The sequence below is a fragment of the Passer domesticus genome, chromosome 6 (assembly GCF_036417665.1).
Source record: "Passer domesticus isolate bPasDom1 chromosome 6, bPasDom1.hap1, whole genome shotgun sequence".
NCBI classification, from domain to species: Eukaryota; Metazoa; Chordata; class Aves; order Passeriformes; family Passeridae; genus Passer; species Passer domesticus.
Genome location: NC_087479.1, coordinates 70,157,477 through 70,181,586, shown reverse-complemented (window position 1 = coordinate 70,181,586; position 24,110 = coordinate 70,157,477). Strand labels below are relative to the sequence as shown.

Sequence of the window (24,110 nt, the reverse complement as noted above, 5' to 3'; positions counted from 1 at the left end):
TGACTCAGAGGCGCGAGCGTCCCAGTGGCTGCAGCGCTGTCAGGCAGTGCCTGCAGGCTGGGTGCGCTTCTGGCAGCTCTGCTCTCCCCACAAGTGAGGAATCACAGCCTCTGCCTCAGGCCCAGTCAGAAAGACAACCAAGTGAGACCAGAGGCAGGGGACCCTTCCCAGCTGTCTTGGGCATGGCTGCAAAACAGCGGCTGAGTCTTCCTGTGCCTGTGTTTGGGGAGTGCTGAGCCCAGAGCCGGCCAGCTTGTGCTCTGCTGTGCCAGGAGTGCTCTGGGCGGGCAGAAGAAGTGCTGCGTGCACAGCGGAGCATCCTGCAAGGGGCTGAGCAGAGCCTCCTGCGGGAACAGGGCTCCGCTCCCTGGCTGGGAACAGCCTGGTTTTGCTGCCGTGAGCGCAGGCAGGAGTTCAGGCACGTGCAGAGGCAGCGGCAGCTCGTGTTTGTAGGGACCCGGGGCTGCACGCCCAAAGCGACACGTGGGCGTGGGGAAGGAAGTGACACAGAGCTGGGGGAAGGAAGATGAGCTCGAGCTGGAGTGCCTGTGCTGCAAGGAGCAGAAGGAATTCAGCCTTGCCAGGGTTTCTGATGTGTGTGTTGGTGTTCTCTGGGAAATGCAGACATTTGGGGAAGTGTCTTTGGAGGAGAGGAGCTTGATTCTCAAGGAAACTGCTTCCCCAGGTCCCAGGGTCAGAATCCCACCTGCTCTACCCTGGCTAGATGTTTCTTTTCACCAGATGGAAAGAGGGAAGCTCGAGTCCTGGATAATTTCAACTGAGTTATTGCAAGGTGCAAAAGTGATAGGAAAATATGGAGGATAAACTGAGGAACGGACGGTGAGTCAGAGGGACAGCAGGATCGGGTAACAACCAGTTAGAAGGACACCAGGGGAGTGCAATGTCCTTGGGGAAAGTTACTGTTTTTAAGCACAGCAGCAAGTAAGAGGGGTTAGGTACAAAATGACCCAACTCGTGGGTCATTGGAAAGTTCGTGGGGAGGGCAAAAGGTGGCGTGATACATGTTGAGGGGGATGGGGAGGGAAAAAGTTTTTACAGGAATAACTAATGAAAGATACAAAGGGTACAGGTGTGAAAGGGAGTACAGCATTTGAATCAGCATTTGAATCATGGGAAAGGAATGAATTTTCCCTAATGTAGACAATGGTGCTTTCCCATGTTATTCCTGAAAATCTGGCTTTCTCACCCCCAATGCCCATGCCCAGGAGCCCCCAGTGAGGTAGGTGCAGCTGTCTCCCTTTGGCTCCCTGCGCTCCTTTCAGTCCTTGAGGCCCCTTGCACTTGGCAGAGGAGCAGGGAAGGGGGAAGGATGTGAAGAGCAGCTTTGACATCTGCCGGGCTTGTGGAGACCAAGCCAAGCACCTGTGGTAGGGTGTGTTCCCCCGCTTTGAGCACAGGTCTGAGACGGATCGTCTCTGTCCACGTGAGAGCCCCAAAGCTTTCATGGAGAGCTGTGAATTCAAAGGCCTTTATGCACACACTAATGCCACGTCCCTGTCTGCTGTGTTTTAACTCTTGGCAAGATGCATTCGCATCTTGCTTGCTGGAAGCTGCTCTGCTCCAGGGCCAGCACTGAGCTGGGCTGTGCGAGCCAGGCACTGTGGAGAGTCCTTCCCTGAGCACTTGGTTGATTTTGGTGTGTCCCGGGCCGCCTTAGACACTTGGGGCAACACATTCCTTCCAATTGGAGGCACTTTGGGTGGGGTGGGGGAGGCCCCAGGGCACATGGCAGCGCGTCCGAGGGCCCTTTGTGACACGCTGCAGCATGGTCACTGTGGAACGGAGTTGGACAGGGTGTGCCAGCAGCCCTTTGTGACACACGCTGACATAGGTGCTGGTGGCGACGCGGGCAGGCCCCAGTGCTCGGTGCACACGACGGGACAGGACAGGAGAGAGTGGTGCTGTGAGGAGACCCCGCACAGCTGGCTCACCCCTTGCTGACCCGGAGCTTTTCTGAGACGTTACTCCTGTGGCTGGCCCTGCGGCCAGACTGCAGGACTTGGTGACTCAGCGCTTTCCTGAGGCATCTCCCATCCCTGCGGCCGGTGCCCTCGTGGCCTGGCCGTGGGACTTGGTGACCTCCATCCCTCACAAGGAGTCTCCTGTCATTGCGACAGGAGCCCTTGAGACCAGAGTGCAGGACTTGCTGTCCTGTGGCCTTCCTGAGACTTCTGGAAGGCGCGACTGCTGCACCCGCTGACTTGGACCTTTGCCGAGGCATCTGTCTCCAACGTGCCCTCGAGGTCAGACAGCGGGATGGCAGGCAGAGTGCTCAGCCTATTCAGGATGCTTCGGGGGAAGAAAAAGAATGGCGCTGCAGCTGCCCCAGCGCAGCAGCCTGCAGAGCCAGAGCAGTTGCAACCACTGCAGGACGGTGAGTGGCAGGGCTGGGCCGCAGGGCTGGTGCCTGCAGCCAACCTGGCCCCATCCCATCCCTGCCCCTCTGGACATGCCCATGGACAGGATGGAAGAGGGGCCAGGGCTGCCCTCTCGGTGGCCGTGCTCTGTCTCTTGGGCATCCCAGGGCTGTCCTTGCCTAGGGATCACAGGGCTGGGCTGTGTTCTCCAGCCTTTCCTGCAGCCCCTCAGCTCTGGCTGCACTTGCTCTTTGCCAGATGCAGGAAAGGATGGGACACGAGAACAGGATCCCACCAGCGGACGCTTCCACAGAGCAGCACAGGTACCTGCGGCCATCCCGGCCTGGGCTGGGCCTGCTGGCACTGCTCGGCACAGCCCCGCGCTTGGAGCAGACCCTGGAATGTCCCTCTCTTCCCGCCCTTCCTTCTGCTGCAGGCACTGTGGAGGTTCCTGCGTGTTCGGCGCAGAAAGACCAGTGCCACCGCCACCGAGGGCACAGCCGAGCGCGGCTCCAGGCCCAGCGAGCTGCGGGCACGGCCTGGTGCCAGCGCGGCGTCCTCTGAGCATGCGGCAACCTCAGACAGGGCAACAGCTGCGGGCCGGGCGAAGGCTGTCATGGCTCCGACTGAGGGCACGGCCAGCACAAACAGCTGGAAGCGAAGGACACCAAGGACTCGGGCCATCTCAAAGATGAACAGCACGGCCACTTGGACTGGGATTCCTGCTCCCATTCCGGATATTTTTTCATCTCAGCAGCAGGTAAGCAGCCTGGGGCCAGGGCTGCAGGCCTCCCAGGATCGTGTGGCCCCTTAGGCCACGTCCCCTGGGTCCCCTTAGCCATTGAGGCCAGCACAGTGGGGTGGGAAGGCAAGCACTTCCTGGGGGAAGGTGGGCAAGTTGCTCCCTTAGACAGCACTCCAAGCTATCCCCATGCCTCCTCCAGGTGGCAGCCAGGGTGGGGGACATTCACCAGAGACTCGTGTCCCGTGTCACTGCGGACACGGGGCTGGAAACAGACTTTCTGAGCCTGGCTGAAGAACACCCTGCTAATGTGGTGATGAGCCTCCTGCGCTGTGCCCCATCCTGTGACAGGTACGGGGCACAAGGGCCTCAAGAGCTTGGTGCTCACCGGCCCATAGGACCCCTCACCCTGCACAGCCTGTCCAGAGGGGTCTGCCAGAGAGACAGGCAGAGAGCTCCAGGACCCTCGGGCCCCTCTGTTTCCTGAGCTGCTGCCATGCTCCCCCCCTGCCCCTCAGGGCACCGGGGCTCTGTCACCCGGCCCCACGCGGCTGCACAGGGCACGGTACTGACGTGCAGCTCTGCTCCCACAGAGCTGCTGTACTGATGTGGAGAAGCATCGGCACGTCAAGACCCGCAGTGCAGAAGGTGCTTCCAGCACTGTTCTCTGTGATAGAGGACAGGCCACTGTACAGTATGTTTTTCTACAGTGGGGATAACGAGGCCGTCTTTGCCCTGGCTGTGAGTTTCTGCAACTGGCCTTTGCTCACCCTCCGGGTTGCCTCTCCATGCTCTCCCTGCCCTGCAGCTCCCTGCCTCAGCTGCTGGGCTGAAAGCTGGGCTAGGGGCAGGCTCAGGGCCAGCAGGCTGGGTGCTCGCCCTGCGTTTCCCCTTGGGCCCTGCCACATGCACAGCTGGGCACTGAGCGCTGCTTCGGGCTGCTCTCTCCTTGCAGGCAACTGTGGTGCTGTGGAAGATTGCCCACATGCCCGAGTGGCACGACGCAGTAGTCCTTCATTCGGCCCAGCTGTTTGTGGCTCTGCTCTTCCAAGTTTTCTCCACCACAGAGCAGATACCAGAAGAGGTTGAGGACTTCTGGAGAGCGTGCCAGGAGGAACACCGCCTTCCCACCAAGCCTAACAGGTGCCAGTCGCCCTGTCCTTCCCATGGCCCTGTGGCCAGGGCCAGTGCTCCCAGTGTGACCTGGCCTTTGCTCGGCACACAGGTTTGCAGTGCAGGCCGTGAAGGCTCTGCTCTGCCAACTGGGCTTTGAGAACAAGCTGGTGGCTCTGGAGTGCAAGCAGGTCTGGGACACCTGCTCTGTGCCGACACCCAGCATTATGCAGTAGGTCTGCTGGCCAGGTGAGAGCCCCTTCTCCCCGCCACCACCACCAGCATTTGTGCCCTGTGCCCGGAGTGCCCCACACAGTCCCTGTGGTTTTGGGCCAGAGTGCCTTGCCACATAGGGGCACCCAAGCAGACTGGAAAAGGCTGGCAGAGGAGGGTGCCCGGGAGCAGCTGCCTCCCAAAGCACCCACGTCCCCTGGCAGTGCTAGGGACAGATCAGACCTCTGTGAGTCAGTCCTGGGAGAGGTTTTCCTGCCTGGCTTAGGGCTTTGGTGCCTTTTTCCCCCCTGCCAGGGAGATGCGCCGTGGCTTGGCCCCCTTGTGTTCCCGCATCGCCTTGTACCTGCTCAGCCTGCTCATCAGGAAGCAGCCACGCTGTCATCTGCCTGCCCTGGCGTTCTTGGTGGAGGTGAGCCTAATGGCCAGCGCTGCCTGGCTGAGCTGCCTCCCAGCTCTCTGGCCTCTGGTAGCTGCAGCCCCTGGGACGCTGCCCGTGCCCGCTGCTGCTGCCTGGGCCCGGCCCTGTGCGGCTCCAGGCTCCTGCTGGCCAGGTCCCCATCACTGCCCTGTGCATTTCAGCTCCTGGAGTGTCTGGACTTGAGCAAACACGGTCACAGTGCCCTGTCGGTCGTATCCAGGCACCTGCCCAGCGAGTGCAGGGACAGGCTGCGCCTGGAGCTCAGAGGCCTCGTGGTGCTCAGCAAGGAGCCCTTGCTGGTAAGAAGGGGGCAGTGGCTGAAGCCACACTGGCAGCGTGGGGCTGGGGAACACAGACCTTTGGGCTCAGCTGGCCTTTGGCACCAGAGGCAGCTGCTCCCAGCTCTCCTGCCTCCCGCTTCAGCTGCCCGAGTGCCCCAAGCAGCTGCTGCTGCTGCAGCTGTCCTCAGCTTCACAGCACAGCCTCGTCTTGCACACAGAGTGGAGGAATACGTGGCCTGTATCAACACCTGCTGGAGCAGCTGGCTGATCCTGATGCAGAGATGGTCAGGATGATCCTCTCCGTGCTTACATATATGCTCCAGGAGAAAGACCTCAAGATACCCGGCATCACCGCCCTGAAGCTGGCTGAACCACTCCTGCCACACTTTGAGAATGTAAGGCTCTGTGCCCCCAGCCAGGAGCACTCGAGGCTGCCTAGAAATTTTGTATCTTGTGCAGTTTTAGGCCTCTGCCCTGCTGGGCCTGGAGTAGTTGGTGCTGAGGTCTTTTTCTTTGTTCCAGGAGAGCAGCCATGTGCAGCTGCTCTCCATTCAGCTCTTCAGCAAGGTGATGGAGCTGGTAGTGGAAGAGGGCAAAAAGCCTTTGACAAGAATTGTGAGCCGCAGCCTGCTCCCTCTCTTCTTCTGCTGGCACAATGAGAACCGGCGTGTGGCCAAGGTGAGGCTTTGTGTGATGCTGCCACATCCCTGGCAAGGGGTTCGGCTGCCTCCAGCCCTGGCAGCTGGCAGGCTGCAGCCTTGCATGGCCTTGGCACAGGGACACAGGTCCTGTGCCCTGGGCTCTGGTTCCACCTCTGGCTGTGTGCTGCTCTCCAGGCCTCTTTGGAAACACTGCTTTGTGCGGCCCGGTTCCTGAGGAGGAGGGACATGGAGGAGCTGCTGAGGAAGGAGCAGCGGATGAAGTTTGCCGAGCACCTGGTAAGGAGAGCCTGGAAGCGCCAGCCGCGGGCTGGAGAAGCCCCCTGGCCCCGGTGCTCAGTGTGCGGGGCTGGCAGCTGTGTCCCTGCCCAACTCTGCCCCCAGGGCCGCCAGCCCGCGCCCCGCACGCCGCTCCCTGCCCTGGGCCGTGCGGGCCGGCTCGGCCGGTGCTGGGCGCAGGGAGCGCCCGGCCAAGGGGCAGAGCCCGCGCCGAGCCTTTGCTCCCCGCAGCTGCTGCAGGACGCGAGCCGAGCGGCCGAGCACCTGCGCTGGGCCCTGCCGCGCCTGCAGAGCCCGCAGCGGCCCCTGCGAGAGGCGGCCGTCAGGATCATCGGTGAGCCACGAGCCCGGCGTCCCTCCCCGCCTCCCGGCCCGGCCGCTGCCCCGGCAGTGGGAGCCGCGCCCGGGCCGCTGCAGCCCCGCCCGCCCTCGGCGCTGCCGCCGCCCTCCCGCAGCCGTGCCCTCCCTCGGGCGGCAGCGTGCGGCAGGGCCCGGGCTGAGCCCTGCCCGGGGAGGAGGGCGTGCGGCCCCGGGGCTGGCAGCGCCCGTGTCGGGCAGCTGTGCCGCCTGGGGCCCCACAGCCTCTGTGTTGCCAGGGGTGGCCGGAGTGCTCCTGATGGGACAGAAGGAGGAGCTCCAGGTCCTCAGTGAGGGTGAGTGAGGGCAGCCGTGTGCCAGCAGGGACCGCCGGGGGCAGCTGCACATCCTGGCCCCGGAGCTACAATCCCTGCCCGGGCTGCCCAGGGCTCTGCTCCCTGTGCGGACCAGGGGCAGCGGGAGCAGAGCCCGGAGAGCTTTCAGAGACACGTGCGGGATGCGAGGCCAGCGCCTTCTGGCCAAAGCCCTTGTCAGCCGCTCACTCCTGGCCATGGCAAAAGCTGGGTGGGAAGGCCCTGGCAGGAGGCTTTGCTTGGATGCCAGCAATCAGGCCTGTGACCGTGGCACTGTTCCTTTCTTTTCCAGCCCTTCAAGCCCTGAGCGAATATGAGTGCCCCTCCTTTATAAAGCAATTTGTCCAGCTGACATTCGACGCAAGATCTGCCGAACTGCGCCTGCAGGATGGGAAGAACCAGTGTCCTTTGGCCACCCCCACTTCCCACTGAAGATGGGACTAACTGCAGAGCAGAGGGGACCAGCTGAAGCTGCAGGCCCAGCAGCTCTTGCTGGTCACAGCTGAGCCTGTGGCAACCTTCAGGAGCTCCTCCCTTCCTGTTGGTAGTTCCCTCCCTCTAGCCCCCAGGCCCTGCCCATCCCCTTTTTTCCCCTCCCAGTTCACCCCTTCACTTTGCCTTCCCTTAATAGACACTTTGGCTTTTTCACATGACTCGTGGCTCCCTCTGTGGAGCTGAAGCAGCACAAATCCTGAGCCCAGGGACATGCAGGGCCCTGTTGCCATCCTCTTCCACGCCGTCGTCTGTGCACGGGCAGAGAGGAACAAGGGCAGCTCAAGCTGCAGAGGTCCCTGTCCTGCTGCTCCAGTTGCACAGCACCGTGGAGTTGAAGGTCGTGCTGAGCACACTGAAGGGAGCAAGGACCCTGGGTTTTAGAAGAGCCAGCTTGAGTATGCTCTTCCATGGCAAACATCCACCGAGGGCAAAGGAGCTTGCGGTGCTTTTCACTACACCCGTCCTGTACTGAAGTGGCTGTTGTGAAAAATACAGCCAGCCCCATGAAACTTACCAGTGTGAAGAAACTGCTGCACAGCAACAGCTGAACTTCAGTGTGTCTGAGCCAGTGCTGCAGGCTCAAATGCTGCCAGCATTATCTCTGCACCCTGGGACACTTCCCGGTTCCTGTGCCTTGACACTGCTTTCCCATGGGGCTGGGGAAGGAGTTTGGCTCTATGAACTGCCTGGTGCTGTGAAACAGGTTCATTTTTGTCAGATGAGGTGATGGTGTGCACGTGTCCACATGTCTCCCTGCCTTAGTGCCCTTTGTGAGCTGCTTACTTCTGCTAGAATTTGTGGAGTGTTTAAAGCTTGCTGCCTTTTATTTCTTTGCTCCTATTCAGAGAAATGAGTTGTTGAAGTCTTTGAAATGTTCCATTTTCATCCTTATGCAAGATAGTGAGGAATGCCTTCTTTTCATCCCTTAGGTAATTCTTTGCTTTATTATTGCATGCAGTGAGATAGGATTAGTGTGGGTTACAAGTAGTAAGAGAATATGGAATAAGAGAACAATAAGCACAAGAGCAAAAGATAAAAATAGTCTCAGGAATTAACCTAGTAGTTTGATATTTCTATGAATATATAAAACACTTGCAACAATGCTTAAATCTCTTTTTCTTTCTGATAAAAAATGTGTTTTCAAGTATTTTGCATACAGGATTCCCCTGGGATGTAAGAACTTGAAGCATTTCAAGTCTGCAGCTTCAGGAATGAAATAAACTTTTGACTCAAGTTGTCAACCTGAATAAACTCTTAACTACCCCACAGCAATTGCAAGTTATAGCTAATAAGGATGGAATAGAAACACAATTGCTCTTTTTCCTCTTAGCATTTTCTCCCTGGCCCTATAAAATTTGGTTTTTTGCCTTGTTCCTTAGTTTGCTTTCCAAACCATTCCATGTCCTCAGTAGATCTGGAGAACTGTCTCATGCATAGATCTGAAGAATCAGTTTTGAATCTAGGAAATTAAAGGAAGAATCACACTTCATAAGCTTGGGCTTGGATTGAAAGCTTGAGATCATTCAAGTAGACATTGCTGAATGTTCAACCTGGTCTGGCAGGCTCCTCTCTCTGAAAGGTGGGCAACTGAAACCTCTGTGTTCGCAGAGAAAGGCAAGTTTTGGGGTAGCTGGGAAATGGCTCTGGCCAGCTGGTGTCCCAGGTGTCATCTTTAATAGTTGTTTTCTTATGTTATTAGTAACCAGGCTATTAGGCCAAGCACCTGTAGTGTTTGGGTTTTTGGTTGTGCTTGTTTTAGTTTTGGCCAGCTGCATTGGCAGGTGGCTGTGAGTGCACTGTAGTACCCCCTGCTGCTGCCCAGTTCTGCTCTATTATGTTTCTTTTTCTTAGCCAGGTCTCATAAGCCCTCAAAAGAAATATAATACACCCAAGGACAGCTTATCTATTACTCTGGGGGCATAAAATTAGCAGGATGACTTCTGCTGCAGTGTTAGAAACAAAAAGGTTTAATAAAAGGTATAATAACAAAGAGAAAAACTCGAGCCAGGTGCAGCAGTCTGCTCCTGGTAAAAACACTTCACAAAAGCACTTAGCTCTTTTCTTCTCTTCTTTTCCTCCCTGATGGATCAAGCGGGACTTTTTGGCTTCTATCCAATTAGATGTCCTCAAGTATTTGGTGAAGTCCCTGAGGTCCCATGAGGTGGCTTTTCACCTAATCCTTGAGAGAAACTTCTGGCCTTCTTTTCTTTTCTGGGGGACAAAGGCTAGTTTTGCCACTCTGCCATTAGGGTGCACATTCCTACAGACATGGCTCTCTTTTCTTTCTTGGTCTCTTACCCCTCTGGCACTCAAAGCCATACTTGCTATTGTAGTCATTAGGTACATGGTCCTGCTAGGATGGTTGACTAATTCAGGAACAAACAGCCTTGCTGCCATACCAGGGACACTGCTCTGGAAATGGGCAAAAAGAGAAAACATTTAATGTTTTTCATTTTAGAAATGTCCACTGCAGCTTTATTTGCAGCAGAGTTACATTTACTGGACTGTCCAATACAATTCCATGTGTCCAGAGCTAACTTTAATCACATAATTTAGGAGTGTCCAGCTGTAAATCTCACAGCCATGGGATCAAAAGTCCTTTCCACTTCTGGTTAAGTGCCTCTCCTTTCCGGGTCTGGATGTACACCCAGTCTCCTGACTAGTGAGGACATTCTTGAACATTCAGGCTTATTAGTGAGACCAAAACAACAAACTTGCACGATGATAAAAGCATTTTCTCCTAAGGGTTATGCTCTAGCAGCAGCATTTCGGCTTCCAGCCTTTGGTGGCAGACAAGGCTCAATAGCCAGGGCTGCCAGAAGGAGGCAGGGCAGGAGCAGTTTGCAAAGCTTCATTAAGAATCCGGGGAAACTGAGTCCCCATTTAATCCCCATTTTCTTTCCAGAGAGCCTCTAGGGATATTTCAATCCACCACCTTCTATCAACAACCATAACTTTTTGGAGGTGGTGCCAAGATTTTGTTTTCTCAGTTTTGATCCTTGAATGTTGAAATAACTTACAATAACACAGAAGAAGGTCAACAGGCATTAGCTGTTTCTCATGCATTGTATGGGGTTCCCCCCTCTGCAAGGGGTCCAAACTTTTCATACCACAAGTTGTTCCCTGAGCAAAAGACCAGCGCTTTTCACCATGTGCTTCCTTCTCCAAAAGTTCTATTTCATTCCCCCAAATCCAAATTCGCAAAACATTCTCCATTTCCCTTTCTTTGCGATCATTGCTTATTTTCCCGTGTAGTTCAACCACTTCTGTTGCAGAATGAGGTATCACTGCAGACACTGCATCCTGGTAAGTGAATTCCTTCTTTATCAGTGAGCAGGGCTTGGGATGAGGAGGGAAGAAGATTGGCTTTGCAGAGCCGAACCTCTCCTCCAGGGAGCAGAGGAAGGTGACATCATTTTCGGGGCATCCTGCCTCTGTATTTTATAGGGGTGGGGAGAGTTTAGGGTGAGGGGCGGGGTTGGACTTTGAGGCACTAAAGGCCTCCCAAGGGCTGTGGGGCTGACCTTGCAGTCAGGAAGGCCTGGCTGTTCCTGGACTACGGAAAACACTGCTTCCGGGCCTTCCCCAGCAGTGTTGAATTGCAACTCTAAAGCTCTTTGGCTTTGGAAGAGCGTGTTTCACTGGTTTCTCATGGTTTGGGGGCTGGCTTCATCCTGGCATTCAATTCCTGCTCTGGCCTGAGGCTGGCTATTGTTTCAGGCTCAGCAATTTGCAGCTGATGCAGCTCCTTTTCCAGCTGATGGGCACCATACAGCTCTGAGTCAAACCTCCATGCATATGCATACCAGGCATGGTCCTTTACTGGGAATTTTTAATTTTCTTCTACCAAATTTCATGTTTCTCCACAAGTAACTGTGGATGGTGCTAGTTTCTCTCCATCCCCATCTCTCTTTAGGGCTGGACAAGCTTTCTATATAAGCTTTTAGCAAGTGCGTCAGTGGAGAGCAGTTCAGATCAGTTTCTGCGTGGGATTCTATTACTTTTCTGCCAGAAAAGAGCAGCTTTGACTGACAATTTATTTCTCCTTTATTATGTCATGAACAGTTAATGCTGTATAAAAGGCCCATCTCACCTCAAGAGTACCCTGCTTGCTGTGCCAATTAAAATGCAAGCCTCCAAAAACATTGCTCTATGAGATACTTTAAAAGGATTTAAACTTGTTCATGTACTCTAAGTTAGAAAAGCAGGAGAAATACTGACGAGATGTTCTCAAGAGTTCGGAACAACATCAAAACCCTTCACTGGCAACATTTGAAAATAAGAGAACTTTAAAGCCAAAAATAATTTAGAGCAGGATTCAATCAACATAAAACATTCTATGAAGCATTAATTTAGCCCATTCAACTTATAATCTTAGTAAGTTAATTTACATTTAGATTACTAAACCTGTTACATTTTAAGTTATTTTCAAAAATCTGAGAGGAGGGAAAAGGGAGAAGAAAGAGAAAAAGAGAATGACAGAAAAGAACCAACACAGCTATCACTCCAGGTTCCAGTGGTGTTCAGCTGATAGAAATTCCAAGAAGAGGTAGGGTCAAGACATGTGGTGGCCACATATCCCAAGGTAAATAGCCTTTGGCTCTCCTGGGGCCTTCCCCCACATGGGGCTCCCACTCACCTGGCCATTTAGGAGCTGGGTTAGGGGCCCCAGACACAGGTGTGGAGCATTGCCTCTGGTGTGCCAGGGATCAGTGGCCACTGCTGGGCTGGGATACAGGCCTGGGGGTGTGGGGCATGCTGAGTGGGGCATGGCCTCACCAGAGCAAGGCTTGATCTGCCCCTTCCCCACATACAAGCCCCTGAAAAGTGTTGAGCCAGCAATCTCCTCTAGTCTCTCACAACAAGGTGTCCAGGTTCCTGTGCTTCTTGGCTGTCAAGACTCCACAGATTTGTGGCTGGATATTAAGAAACTTGGATATTTATTCCTTGCAAAAGCAGCAGCATGAGGGTTGTTTATTCTTTCTAAGGCCTTCCCTCCATTCTATGTCCTCTTCTTGAGGTAGTCCTTGTAAAGCCTCTCCTCTCTCTCCTTCTCCATGACAATGGAAAGGGTCAATGGAGAAAACAATAAATGAGAGGTTAAAACTATTAGAGTTATAATGTAGTGAGGAAATAAAAAGCAGTGCACAACAATAAGAAGAAAATAGTGCAAAAGGAGTAATGGCTTAAGCAACAAAGGTGAAGTGTCACATGGGGCCCCTGGAACAAAGACAGGATGGCGAGGGCTTACAGAATGGTTCTGATGGTAGATGGGGGCTGCTGGTGCTGCCTGGAGCAGCTGTGCACCTGCAGTGGCAGTTTCCTGCTCCCTCTCTGCAGCAGGGATGGTGGCAGTGGCGATGGTGATGGGTGTCTCTCTGTCCCTGCAGAGCTCTGTTTGGCACTGCCGCTGCCATCAGTCTGCCACGCTGGGCATGTGTGTGGGAATGGGATCTGCCACTTAGCTGCCTCTTCCTACCACCCTGCTGGGCTCCACTTGGCTTGGCTGGACTCACTTGGGATCAGTGTCACCACTCTGGCTTGCCTGGTTCTGCTGCAGTGGAAAAACAGTCCCACATGCCACACTGGCCCTGATGGTTTCAGCTGTGTGTCAAAGCTGTCACTTCCGTGCCCCCCATCTCAGCCCCGCCTCCTGACTAATACTGTGGAAGGAGAAAAATGGGGGAAAAAATGGTGGTGGTGCTTTGGTCCCAAGGCCTCCCTGCTAGAGTGAGTCATACAGAACGATCCTCCTTGCATTTTCTGTCATGGCATTTCCCTGCTGTGGGAATGCCATTTCCCATGGCTATGATGTAAAATGTTTTGAATATATAGTATTCAATAATATAATACACATACATATATATAGATATATATATATATATGTATATATAAATAAAATATATATATACAGAAAGATCCATGACCATGTCTCTGTACCTAGGAAAAACCTCTAAATGTAATTAAAGCAGTGCTTCTCCTTGTTTTCTGATTTCTAGAACAAAGGAATAAGCTTTCTGGTTTTTGCTCAGCAGAAATAGTGGTCAAAGACCACTGCTGCGGCTCCTCACATCCTGGTCCCTTCTCAGTGCTCAGCTTCTCAGTGTGGGCTCTAGGGGCTAAGTGTGTTTCTACTCTTACATGCCTTGAGCAACAGGTGATGGACTAGGAGGGCTTTTTGTGTTGCTTTGTAGCAGAGGAAAACTTTGCAGGATTTTTTTGGCATTAGGTGTAGAGCAGGTCTGGTTCTATGCATGAATTCACAATCCAGCCTAGGGTGCTGCTATTGTGATGTCAGCGGCCGCATCCCGGCGTTGTCAAGGCAAAGTTGCTGTGCTGAGGCCCGGAAGGGCTCAGTGTGCAGAGCAGCTCTGTGGCACGCTCACTGCAGACGGAACCTGCTGATCGACGAGGTCTCTGCCAGCAGGACTCGGAATATTTTTGGTTTTTCCCACAGGCGTTGTCTGGTACAGACTTGAGCAGCGCTGCTCAAGCCATGGAGGGAGTGTGTGCTGCAGTTTGCGCAGCTTTTTCCGTGGCTTATTCTGGGTACTTTCTCACCCACCTGGCACGTAAGTAGATGTTGCAGCATATGGAAACCAAAATGCCACAAAGAGGCCTTTGGTTGGGTAAAGCCGCTGTCAACAGCTCCAGCCAAGAAGGGGGTGTCTCTAGCCAGTGGGGAGTGGGCAGCATTTGTAATGTGGCCTGCAGGGGCTTCACTCCTCCTGTGGCACAGCCTGTGGCTATGGAGTTTAGTCTCCTCAGTTTACTGGCTCAAGGAAGACAACTTCCAAGATAGGAAGAGTGGGAGAGCTTGTCAGGAGTCCTTGTAAAAGCTGTGCACTGCTCTCCAGGACTGAGGGAATGTCCCTCAGTTCAAGTCTTCTTGTCTGCATTCCCTCATCCCAGCATGTGCCTGTGGACCTTGACATTTCCTGCACACTAAAAGAGCCATTTGTTCTGTGATGAAGTCACAGAATCAGCTTGGAAAAGGCCTCTGAGATAGACATTTCAGAGGAGTTCTTGTATGCTCCCGAACCCTGGAGCTGTTCCCGTGCTGTGTCACGATAGAATTGCCACCCTGGCTAAGGGGCACTTGGGTGAAGCTTTTCCGGGGAAAGGTTTTCAGTGAGCTCATGGCAATTGCTGCATGCAATCTCTTGAGAAAACTGAAGCACAGGAAAGGGAGGAGCTGTAGCTCCTGCTGGGTGGGGTGGGGCAGAAGCAGTGATTGTTACAGAACCACTGGGCCTTTCTGAGTCTCAAGTTTCTGTGGGTTGAGTGGCCACAGAGGACAGAAGGTAGACACCAGGCAATATTTTGTGCTGTTGACTTGCTTGCTGTGTGACACAGGGGTTGCAGCTGGAGTGATGTAGTGAAAGCAGAATGCTCTGTCTTTGGGTTGACTTTTTGTGGGCTTGCCCAGCACAGGCAGTTTTCTTACAGCATCTGGTTGTTTTTCCCTTGTGTGTTGCAGGTCACATCACCCGTGCCTGGAGAGAATCCGGTCTTTGGGTGAGTGGGAAAGAAGTCTCTGGCCTTGGTAGCATTTGACAATTGTGGAGCAAGCTGTGAGCTGGGTGTGTTGCAGTCCAGTGCCAGCCTGGTTGGATGAATGAAACTACAGTCCAGACCCTTTGCAGCAAGAGCAGCAGCAGCAGGAGGAGCCCAGGCTGTTTTCTCCAATTCCTTTTCAGAGCTTTTAAGCAGCTGGAAGTGGGGTTGCTTGGTGCTTTAAGCCATGACGGAATTTCCCCTGCACAAGAGAGTGCAGTCCCCTCTAATTGTCCCATTTTACTTCAGTGGGAACAACTTAGAAACCCATTTCTCTGCAGATGATTTCTCCTTAGTGCATCTGGGTCTAGAGCTGAACATAGAAAAGGTCACTTGTCCCTCACGCTGCTGTCTGTCTGCAGAGCCCAACACCAACCTCGGAGGATCCTCTGGCTGCGTGTCTTCCTGCAGAAGAGGCCAGAGGGGAGGAAGATGCTCCCCAAACTGCGCCTGCTGCCACTGCAGGGCCTGAGCATCCAGCATCAGTAAGTAGCAGCTCTGGGTCGTGCTGTGGCTGGAGCAAAGCATAGCTGCAAGTTTCTGATCAGACAGCACCTCCTGTGCCTGGCTGAAGATGCTGGAGGCTGGAATCTTTCTGGCCCTTCCCCCAGTCAGTGGAGCTTGGAAAAGCAGAGTGGAACTTGGATTGTTTATGCAGCAGCTTCCTACTGTTCTGAAAGGGGCTGTGAATTTGTCTTAGTAAGAGACAAGAGGTAGCATTAGGATGTCTTTGGATGCTCCTGGGGTACAAGTGAGGTCCTTGGTGGCCAGTGGCTGTGCAGGCTCCCTGTCCCCTGTGAGGAGAGCAGTGCAAAGATGCAGTTCACAAGCTTGCAGGATATGAGGAGGCACTGTCCCCAGCAGGGACCTGGCCCTCCCCACAGAGCAGCTAAAGTCAGTAGCTAAAGGAAGAGCTGAGCTGCAGCAGGGCCTGTAGCTGAATATAGGTAAGGTGGTGAATGACAGGTTCTTTCCTATCCCTCATGCTGCTGTCTGTCCACAGAGCACAAGGGCAGCGTCAGCACCTGCTCTAGCTGCCTCTGTACCTGAGGAAGAGGCTGAAGAGGAGGAAGGTGCCGATGAACCTGGCCCTGCGGTCAGCCCATGGCCGGAGCAAACAACACCAGTAAGTGCCCGCTTTGGGTAGCAGCGTCTTTGGTGTCATTTTGTCCGTCATGTAAAAGCAGCCTTTGGATTTTGTGCCTTGAGCTGTTGAAGCGGGCTGCACAAGCTGAGAGGTGAAGAGCCCTGGGTGTGGCCAGCAGCATCTTCCTAGGGGCTTGCATTTGAAATGGAATGGGGGCATCTCTGCCAGGCTCATTTGTGACCCAAATTCATTTCTTGTCCCAGAGCTCCATCTCCTCTGTCCTGGCACCTGCACGAGCTGCAGCTGAAGGCTCGGGAGAAGGCTCCAGTGCCCAGGCTGGAAGCTCAAGCACGAGCAGCTCGTGCACCTGGAGCACAACCAGCTCGTCTGGCAGCAGAGAGCAGCAGCGAGAGAGGACAGAGGACAAGTGCCTGGCCATGCTGAGTAGGTCCTTTGTGATCCTTGTGTGCCGGAGCAGTGCCTTGTGTGCGCGTGTGCCGGCATGAGCTGTCCCACCTCCTGCTCAGCTGAGTGCCAGGTCCTGAGGCCTCCTCCACACAGGATCTGTTGTTGTGCTCTGAGGTGGTGAGGGATCAGCGGGGTGTTGCTCCTGCCTCTGAGAGCAGCTTGGCCTGGTTTGGCTTTGCCTGAGCTTCCCTGTAGGCAAAAGGCCAAGCAGAGATTGTTTCTGGCTGAGCAGGAGGCCGTGACCTCGCGAATGAGTAGGCCTCAAGGAGCTCCTGCGGGGCCCAGCTGCTGTGGGCACGGCCAAGGTCATCTTCAGCACTCAGCCTGTCCTAAAGGCTGAGGGACCTCATTCCTAAGGCCATCACAGTAGCTTATAACATGAGCTGCTGCTCCTGAAAGGCTGAAGGGCATTGTTTAGGCAAAGTCCTGCTTAAAGCTGGAGATCTGGGCTCTGCTGGAAGCACTTTGCAATATTCTTCCTGTTCTGGAGAGGGCAGCTGATGACAAAAATTGATTCCAGAACCCAAGATGCCTTTGATGTTTGCAAGGATGAAAGCTTGTGTTGAATGTCGCAGAGTGTTCATTGCCAAGAACAGGAAGGTTTTGTTTTTCCTGCTGCCCTTAATGTTTATAGACAACAATCACTTCTCTTGGTTAGAGTTTTCTGATCCCTGTCTCCTCTGACTGTTTCTCTGTGTGCTTAGATTTTACTTTAGGCTTTTAGTTTAGTGCTGGCCATCTGTGCTGCAGGGCTGCTTGTCTTGCTGCTGCTGTTTTTGAGGTGGTGCTGGTGCAGTGGTGTTGTTGTTTCCCGACTGACTGAGTTGAGAGGGCCCAGTGTCCCGAAGAGTGGGGCTGCCTTTGTGATCTGATGAAGGGTGGGATCTCTTTTGAAGTGAGCATCTGTCCTTGGGATTTTTACAGAGATGCTGGTGAGCGAGGGAGATCCTGAGGCTAAATACACAGAACTGGAAACTCTTGGCAAAGGGTGAGTGCAGCCACAGTTCCTTCTTCAAAGAGAGGGGCAGTGTGTTTTGCTCGTGTCCCATCTCCCCAGAGTGACATCAGGCAAGTTCCAAAGCTGTTCAGACACTGCGTTAAGATGATGCCAGGTGATCTCTCAATGCTGGCCAGCATTTATAGCTGTGTTGTGAAGGCACAGCCAAGACACCTGGATGCTGGCAATGTCTTGTCTGCGGCAAAGAGCAGCACCTGGCAGCTCTCCTGTCCCTCAAGTGTGTTTGCACCTGTTTGCCGCTTTTCATAGGAGAAATAATTTTTGAGTGTCTCAAAAGAATACAGAATACGTGGGAATGAAAGGAGGAGAAACTTCATTGTCTCAAAGGTCAAGCTAGCAGCTGACAGCTGTCAGGGAACAGCTCTCAGTAACATTTCTTTCCAATATTTTGCTGCAAATAAAATTCAGTAGTCAGGATGACCACCACCTAGTCTAGAAGCCAAAAGCAGAAATGAAAGAAGCAGCTCTCTTTTGTGGCTGCGGTGGCAAAAGGCAAAGTTTCAGGGGCATGCCCAGTGGCAATGCACTCTAGAGGAAAAGGCATCATCTGCCTGATGGCAGACTCCTCGTGGATCCTGTGGGGTTTAGGCGTTTGCTGCAAAGAATCCACCAAGCTATTCCCTTTGAAAGCCAGCTCTGCTGACTGTAGATGGGATTGATTTGCAACATTTTCTCTGTACCAGGTGTTCTGGTTTAGGGCGAATTTTGGAGGAAACCTCCAGAAAGGGCCCCTCCTAAAAGCAAACCCACATGGCCACTGCCCCCAGCCAGTTTGGGAATAATTTCCTCGGACAGAAGTGGAAAGAAATTGTTTATTTAACAGGGAAATCACTCCCCAGCACACAAAATGAACAATACCGGATGACAAAACTCATTTGCTGCTCTGAAGAGATGGCAAGTTCAGAAAGTCTCTCCTGGGGGTTGTCATTCTCCAGTGCTGGGAAAGGCTGCAGAGTAGGCCCTGGTGGGCTACAAAGTGTGAGCTCTCGGTGTTTTGCTGGGTCCCAGTCTGGAGCAGGTTTGAATGGCTCCAAGAAAAGGGAAAGAAAAACACTAAAGGCGAAACTCAGACTACCTTAGCTAGCTAAACTAACTAAAAAGCAAAAGGAGTGTGGTGTGTGGCCCCATCTGTGCCCAGACCACAACACTGGAGTTCTGTGTTCCAGCAGACTGCGGGGGAGAGTGCAGCTGATAACAAAACTCTGTGCTCCCTCTTCTCCCGGCCCCTACTGTCTGATCCCGTCTTGGAGGCACAGAATATAACATCCAGCATAAACAGAACAAGTGACTGGGGAAACAAGCATCATAACGTCACCCCAGAACAGAAGCCAAATGTACAAGAAGTCGCCAGAAAAGTGGAGTCCTTCCAGTGTCTGTTGCATCGAAGAGAAGCAGCTGCCAATGGCTCTGGACCCAGAACACAGCTGCCTAAGGACCCTGTGTTTTGAGGATTTCTCCATTTGTGTGCAGCAATGGAAGCCTTTGCCTGCTATGGCTGTGGCTGGACACTACTTTCCTTGCAAGCTGGAGAAGGGATCTGTGTCTAGAGGCTTTCCTCCAATGGCTGTTACATGGCTTCAGGCTTCTCAGAAAAGCCTGAGTGGTAGTGCTTGAGTTTGGCAGACAGACTCCAAGGAGAGGTGTAAGAAGACCCAACGGGCATATTCCTGGAAAAATCTGACACATGCACAGCTAGAGAAAGAGAAAAGGGAGAAAAGACCCAGAGAAGAATCTGTCATGTTCCATTTACTCTTTGCTCCAGGACTTTGTTCCTGTTGGACTGCAGTGTTTTGCACTAGCAGGGACTAAAGGACTTGTTCTTTCTCTGCTGCTGTTTTGTTTCTAGGGGTTTCGGCACTGTGTGCATGGCAGTGGAGACTGCCACAGGAGAAGAGGTAAGCCTCAAGCAGCGCCGCAGCTTCTGCAGCTCTCGAGTGCCCTCCCCTCTGCTGTGAGCTGTGGCTGAGCTTTGGCTCGCCAGTGGAGCTTTGCTGCAAAGGCAAATGGAGTGCAGAGCAGTGTCTGCCTGCCAGATACAGTGGGGACAGATTTTGTCCTTCTCAGCTGCCCTAGGGGATGCAAGGAGGCCAAGCGGTATCGTTCAGAGGAGGACACAGGGCTGGGTCTACGTGCCCAGGTGGTGTCTCAGAGCATGGCACTGCTCTTTGGGGCTGCAGCGTTCCTGAATTCTCATTTCTGGCTGTTAGCCAATACATGGAAATCATGCTGGCAGTTCTGCAGCCACCTGCAGTGCTGCCCTTGGGATCTGTGCTTAGAGAGAACAAGGTCTGCAAGGAGTGTCTCAAGGGCCTGAGTCCTGCTCAGAGCCTGGTGTGCATCCCTAGAGGATCAAGGCATGGGTTATTTCTTTTTACAGTCAGGCAGTAATTGCAAATATCAGTGGTGTGAATTAAAGTATTTTAGTGGAACGAAATGCAAATTCCTGAAGTGAGGAAGTGCTTGGATTGTCTTTTTTGGAGGTGTCCTTAATGATGTTTTCATCATCACAGCATTTTTTCCGTGAAATATGTAGGGTTGTGTTTCTTATGGGGAATAACCCTGAGGATGATTTTAGGACAAACAGCATTTTATCAGTCATGTCTGTAAGAGTTTGCTTTGTAGTTGTGCAATGGAGAATGCTAGTGGTTGCTGGAGTAATGATCAAGCCCCCTAGAAGTGCCCAAGGTTTCCCAGCAGTTTTGTTCCATTTCTACTGGCACAGAATCGATTCCTGCTTGCAAGAGGTGTGTCAATGACAATGGGGATGATAAAGGAAGGTCCTGGGGAAGACAGTGGGCACAGTGAGTGTTGTTAGAGCTTTGAGGTGGAGAGCTTAGACCATGTTTCTCCCAGGTTTACAAGGCAAAGGATATCTGTCTCTCTGTCCTGGGAGGTGCCCAAGCATGGGGTCTGATGTCCAGTCACAAGGCAGTTTGTCCCAGCCCAGCTGGGGCTACTGTCATCCCATAATCACTGTCTTCATGTTCCCTTTGTGCTCCTGTGCCACAGACTTCTTTGGTTCATGGCTTTCCATGTTGTTTTAGGTGGCCATCAAGAAAATTAGTCTCCTGCAAGAGAGCAGCAGCGAGCTGTGCCTGAATGAAATCCAGGTCATGCGTGGCAGTAAGAATGCCAACCTTGTGAACTATGTAGACAGGTGAGTGGTTCTGCTGTCCTGCCATGAAAGGTCATTCTCATCCTGCAAGCCAGAGGTGCAACCACTCCTTTGGTCGCTGGCAAAAGAGGATGGAGCTGTTAATTCCTGTTCTTGGGCTGATCTACAGCGTCTTGGGAGGAGATTGCATTGGGCCTGCATTCATCTTTCCTGGCATACCTAGTGTGAAGGGCACTTTCAAAGACAGGACTGGGCCCTGTCTTACTGAGCCAACAGCCTCCAAGTTCCTGTCCTCTCTCCACATTTTTTTTGTTGGGTTTGGGATTTGATTTTTTCCCTGTGTCTGAAGTGCTGACAAAGCACTGTCTATTGTATTTCCCTTGGCCAGTGTATTGTATTGGACAATACACTGTCTTGGTGTATTTCCCTTTCACCTTGCATTGGTGTGGATACCGAGCTGTCTTTTAGACTGCTCAGAGTTCAAGCCCTGCAGAGCGTCGGGAATGACTACTCACTTCCTCCTGTGTTCCTCTGAGAGAGACACAGAAACAAGAATCCATCAGGTTGTGTAAGTGCGTGCGTTCATCTCCAGGCTGTTTGCTCCTTTCAGCTACCTGGTGGATGAGGAACTCTGGCTGGTGATGGAATACATGGACGGAGGTTCTTTACATGATGTCATCAGGGAGACTCGCATGGCAGAAGGAGAGATAGCAGCTGTCTCTCGGGAGGTAAGGGATGGCACTTGTGCTTCCCATGGCTTGGTTGGGATGGTCCTTCCAAATGGGTGATAAGGAGAGGAGAGATTTCATCTTCCAAGCCTTTCTCTTATGTCCTTGGCAGTAGCAAGAGCATCTGAAGTGCCTGCCAGTGTCCCTGCCCTTCTTCTGGTGTGTTTGTCTTTGCCTCTCTAAACACTTGCCTGGAGCCTGTGTGTGCTGCATTCCTTCCCTGTAAGGGCAAAGGTGCTGGTGGTGCAAAGTGAAGCAAGGGGCAAAGACGAAGAGATACTCACAGGACTTTCCCAGAGCTCAGCCTCAAAGGAGAGCCTTGCACCCAAAGCGGTGTTTGCAAAAGCATCCACTGCTGTCTGGCTGCAGAGAGCACAGCCACTGCAGCAGGGCTCCTTCAGCCTGTGTTTGCAGGGCACTGGCCAGAGGAACAATTGCCCTTTCTCTTTCAGAAGCAAACATACCCTCACTTAGAAAGGCACTGCTGTTCTCGTGGTGGAGCAGCAGGCTCCTGCCCTTGCCAGCAGCCTGTCCTGCCATGGCTCACCATCCCCCAGGAAGTCAGTGTTGCAGATGTGCCACTTTTCTGCCTGTGGGATGAAGTCCACTTAGGCTCGTGTTTCTTTTTCCTCTTTCAGTGCCTGCAAGGCCTGGATTTCCTGCACTCCAAGCAAGTGATCCACCGAGATATCAAAAGCCACAACATTCTCCTGGGCTTGGATGGATCAGTCAAGTTGGGTGGGTGTTGCTGGCCAGGCTCAGCCGTGGCAGGCTGCAGTGTGGGGCTGCCTTTGGGTGGCTGCCAGTTCCCTGCAGTGGTGCCTGTGGCCAGGCTCACCCGTGGCGGGCTGCGGTGTGGGGTTGCCTTTGGGTGGCTCCAGTTCCCTGCAGTGGTGCCTGTGGCAGTGCAGGCTGCCCTGCTGCAAGCACAGAGCACAGCCACAAGGTGCAGGGAAGTGTTGCTGGGAAGAAGGGCTCAGGGGTGGCTTTGGGTTGTGTGTGTCCCTTCCCAAGCAAGGCAGTTACAGTCTAATAGCTTCAGGGGACTAAAATCCACTGCCTGAAACTGGGGGGTTTTGCTAAGTGGCCAATTCCGTATTTCCTTGGCTGCAGGCCTGAGGTATGGCCTCTTTACAGCTGGGTTCCACACTGCCTTCTTGGACATTGGTACAATGGGGATTTCTTTTGTTTGCTTTCCTAATTCACGCTGGCTTGATCAGAGTGGTTTTTCCTCCTCAGCTGATTTTGGCCTTGCTGCTCAGCTCACCACCGAGCAGAACAAACGGAGATCAGCTGTTGGAACAACTTACTGGATGGCGCCAGAAATTTTCACCAGGAAGCCCTATGGCCCCAAAGTGGACATCTGGTCCTTTGGCATCGTGGGGATCGAGATGGTGGACGGAGCGCCTCCGTACCTGATGAAAACCTCCCGCACGGTTCGCTGCAGCTGCTCTCAGACACTGCTGTCACCCTAACAAAATCTGCTCCCATTCTTCTGCCTGGGAAGCTTGCCAACACCTGAAAATGATAGGTTCCAGGCTGCACAGTCTCTCGTGCTTCTTGGCCAGATCATCCCATTGCCATTTTTGTGCATGAACAGGACCTAAAAATCAGGATGCCTTTTGCTTGGCAGAAGCTTTGCCTAAGGGAGCAGTGAGCAGTGCTGAGCTGCATTTTATGGAATAATCCTTGGAAATAGAAGAGTAAGATGAAAGTCACTCTTCCATGTCACTTGTAGAGGCTGTGTCAGTGCTCAGAGAAGCAAAGTGTGCTTTAGCTGATGGAGCTGCTGCTGATTCCATCATCCAGTGAAATGAGTGGTCAAGGCAAGAGCCTTTGCCTACTGGACTGGCTATGGCTGCCTCTGGCTTTGGGTTGTTTTAGTAGGGCTAGGAAAGGTATCTGCCACCCTGTGGCAGGGAGTAAAGTGCCACTGCAGAGTGGAGCTTGTCCAATGGGCTCTGTGTGAGCAGTTCGGGGTGCGAAGGAGACAGGTAGAGTGTGGCATTTCCTTCTTCTCTAGGTTCAACAGCTGATAAGCACCGGGGCCCCCCCGAAGCTGCAGAAGCCCAGGCAGCAGTCGGCGTGGCTGCGAGACTTTCTGCACTGCTGCCTGGAGAGGGACGAGGACAGGCGCTGGTCTGCCCAGGAACTTCTGCAGGTAACAGGCAAAGCGGCTGCAGGTCCTGGATGTGGAGAGAGAGGTGCACAGAATGCCCTCCTTTCTGTATCTTTCTGCTAGCCAGAGAAAGCCTGCTTCAGGCTGTGGGGAAAGTAGAAGCTCATTGCTTCTTTTTCTCTTTGGGCAGCATCCATTTGTAACATCAGCCAAGCCAGCCTCCTCCCTGACGCCTCTGATCATGGCCACGCAGGAGTTCATGGCCGACAGGAGATACTAGCCCTGGAGGAGGCCTTTGTTGTTGTTTGTTGTTTGAAGTTTGTAGTTTGTAGTTTATAGCTCGTAGTTTGTAGTTTGTTATGAGTGATAGTCAGAATAAATACTATAATAAATAAATAAACCCTTTGTGTTGGAAGCTTCCTTTTGTTCTCACCCTGTGAATAAGCTCTAAATTTGCTTCTGAATGGTCAGGTGTTTCTGCTATGTGGGAAGACCCATGGATGGGGTTTGTGGCACGGTTTGTTTGTGAGCAAAGATCTTTTTCTTTCCTCGCCTCCAGGCCACAGCCTCTTGTGGAGATACAGGCTTGCAGCTGTGACTAGAGGAGCAGAGCAGGGCAGAATGGAGCAGAGCAGTGGTGTCACTGCTGGGGATGCTGCTGTGCCTGTGGTTGTGTTGCAGCTCTTGGGAAAGGTTGGGAGTGTCTGTGTTGCTGTGGGCAGAGGGGGAGGGAGCCGGGCTTCTCCAC

At 53.1% G+C, this 24,110-nt stretch overlaps 3 protein-coding genes and 1 long non-coding RNA gene across 7 annotated transcripts; all 4 read left to right on the top strand.

Annotated features, from left to right (window-relative positions):
• The first annotated feature begins 2,968 nt into the window (after positions 1-2,968).
• Positions 2,969-4,844, top strand: LOC135302212 (maestro heat-like repeat family member 5). Its single transcript, XM_064422646.1, has 6 exons — positions 2,969-3,138; positions 3,323-3,471; positions 3,714-3,861; positions 4,076-4,263; positions 4,346-4,482; positions 4,762-4,844. Exons 1-5 carry the CDS (start codon positions 2,995-2,997, stop codon positions 4,467-4,469), a joined length of 753 nt encoding a protein of 250 aa, XP_064278716.1. The 5' UTR covers positions 2,969-2,994; the 3' UTR covers positions 4,470-4,482; positions 4,762-4,844.
• LOC135302351 (uncharacterized) lies at positions 4,766-6,604 on the top strand. The gene is made up of 6 exons (XM_064422721.1): positions 4,766-4,876; positions 5,047-5,184; positions 5,385-5,561; positions 5,689-5,844; positions 6,003-6,166; positions 6,496-6,604. Exons 1-6 carry the CDS (start codon positions 4,766-4,768, stop codon positions 6,602-6,604), a joined length of 855 nt encoding a protein of 284 aa, XP_064278791.1.
• Positions 6,605-6,650: 46 nt separating this feature from the next.
• LOC135303955 (uncharacterized) lies at positions 6,651-8,373 on the top strand. 2 transcript variants are annotated; one of them, XR_010365385.1, is made up of 3 exons: positions 6,651-6,757; positions 7,068-7,315; positions 7,407-8,373. It is a non-coding gene; the product is annotated as an uncharacterized LOC135303955 (long non-coding RNA). The 2 variants fall into 2 exon arrangements; XR_010365384.1 differs by having other exon boundaries at positions 7,068-8,373.
• A 5,248-nt stretch (positions 8,374-13,621) lies between these two features.
• On the top strand, positions 13,622-23,751 carry LOC135303954 (serine/threonine-protein kinase PAK 3-like). Of its 3 annotated transcripts, none has more exons than XM_064426259.1 (12): positions 13,622-13,842; positions 14,751-14,788; positions 15,190-15,312; positions 15,831-16,358; positions 17,307-17,370; positions 19,247-19,295; positions 20,445-20,557; positions 21,126-21,243; positions 21,882-21,981; positions 22,483-22,679; positions 23,267-23,404; positions 23,553-23,751. In XM_064426259.1, the coding sequence occupies exons 4-12, from the start codon at positions 16,124-16,126 to the stop codon at positions 23,640-23,642; spliced, it is 1,104 nt and encodes a 367-aa protein (XP_064282329.1). In that variant the 5' UTR covers positions 13,622-13,842; positions 14,751-14,788; positions 15,190-15,312; positions 15,831-16,123; the 3' UTR covers positions 23,643-23,751. The 3 variants fall into 3 exon arrangements, with proteins under 3 accessions (XP_064282329.1, XP_064282331.1, XP_064282330.1); XM_064426261.1 differs by having other exon boundaries at positions 13,622-14,574; XM_064426260.1 differs by having other exon boundaries at positions 13,622-14,574; positions 14,751-15,312.
• The last annotated feature ends 359 nt before the right edge of the window (positions 23,752-24,110 follow it).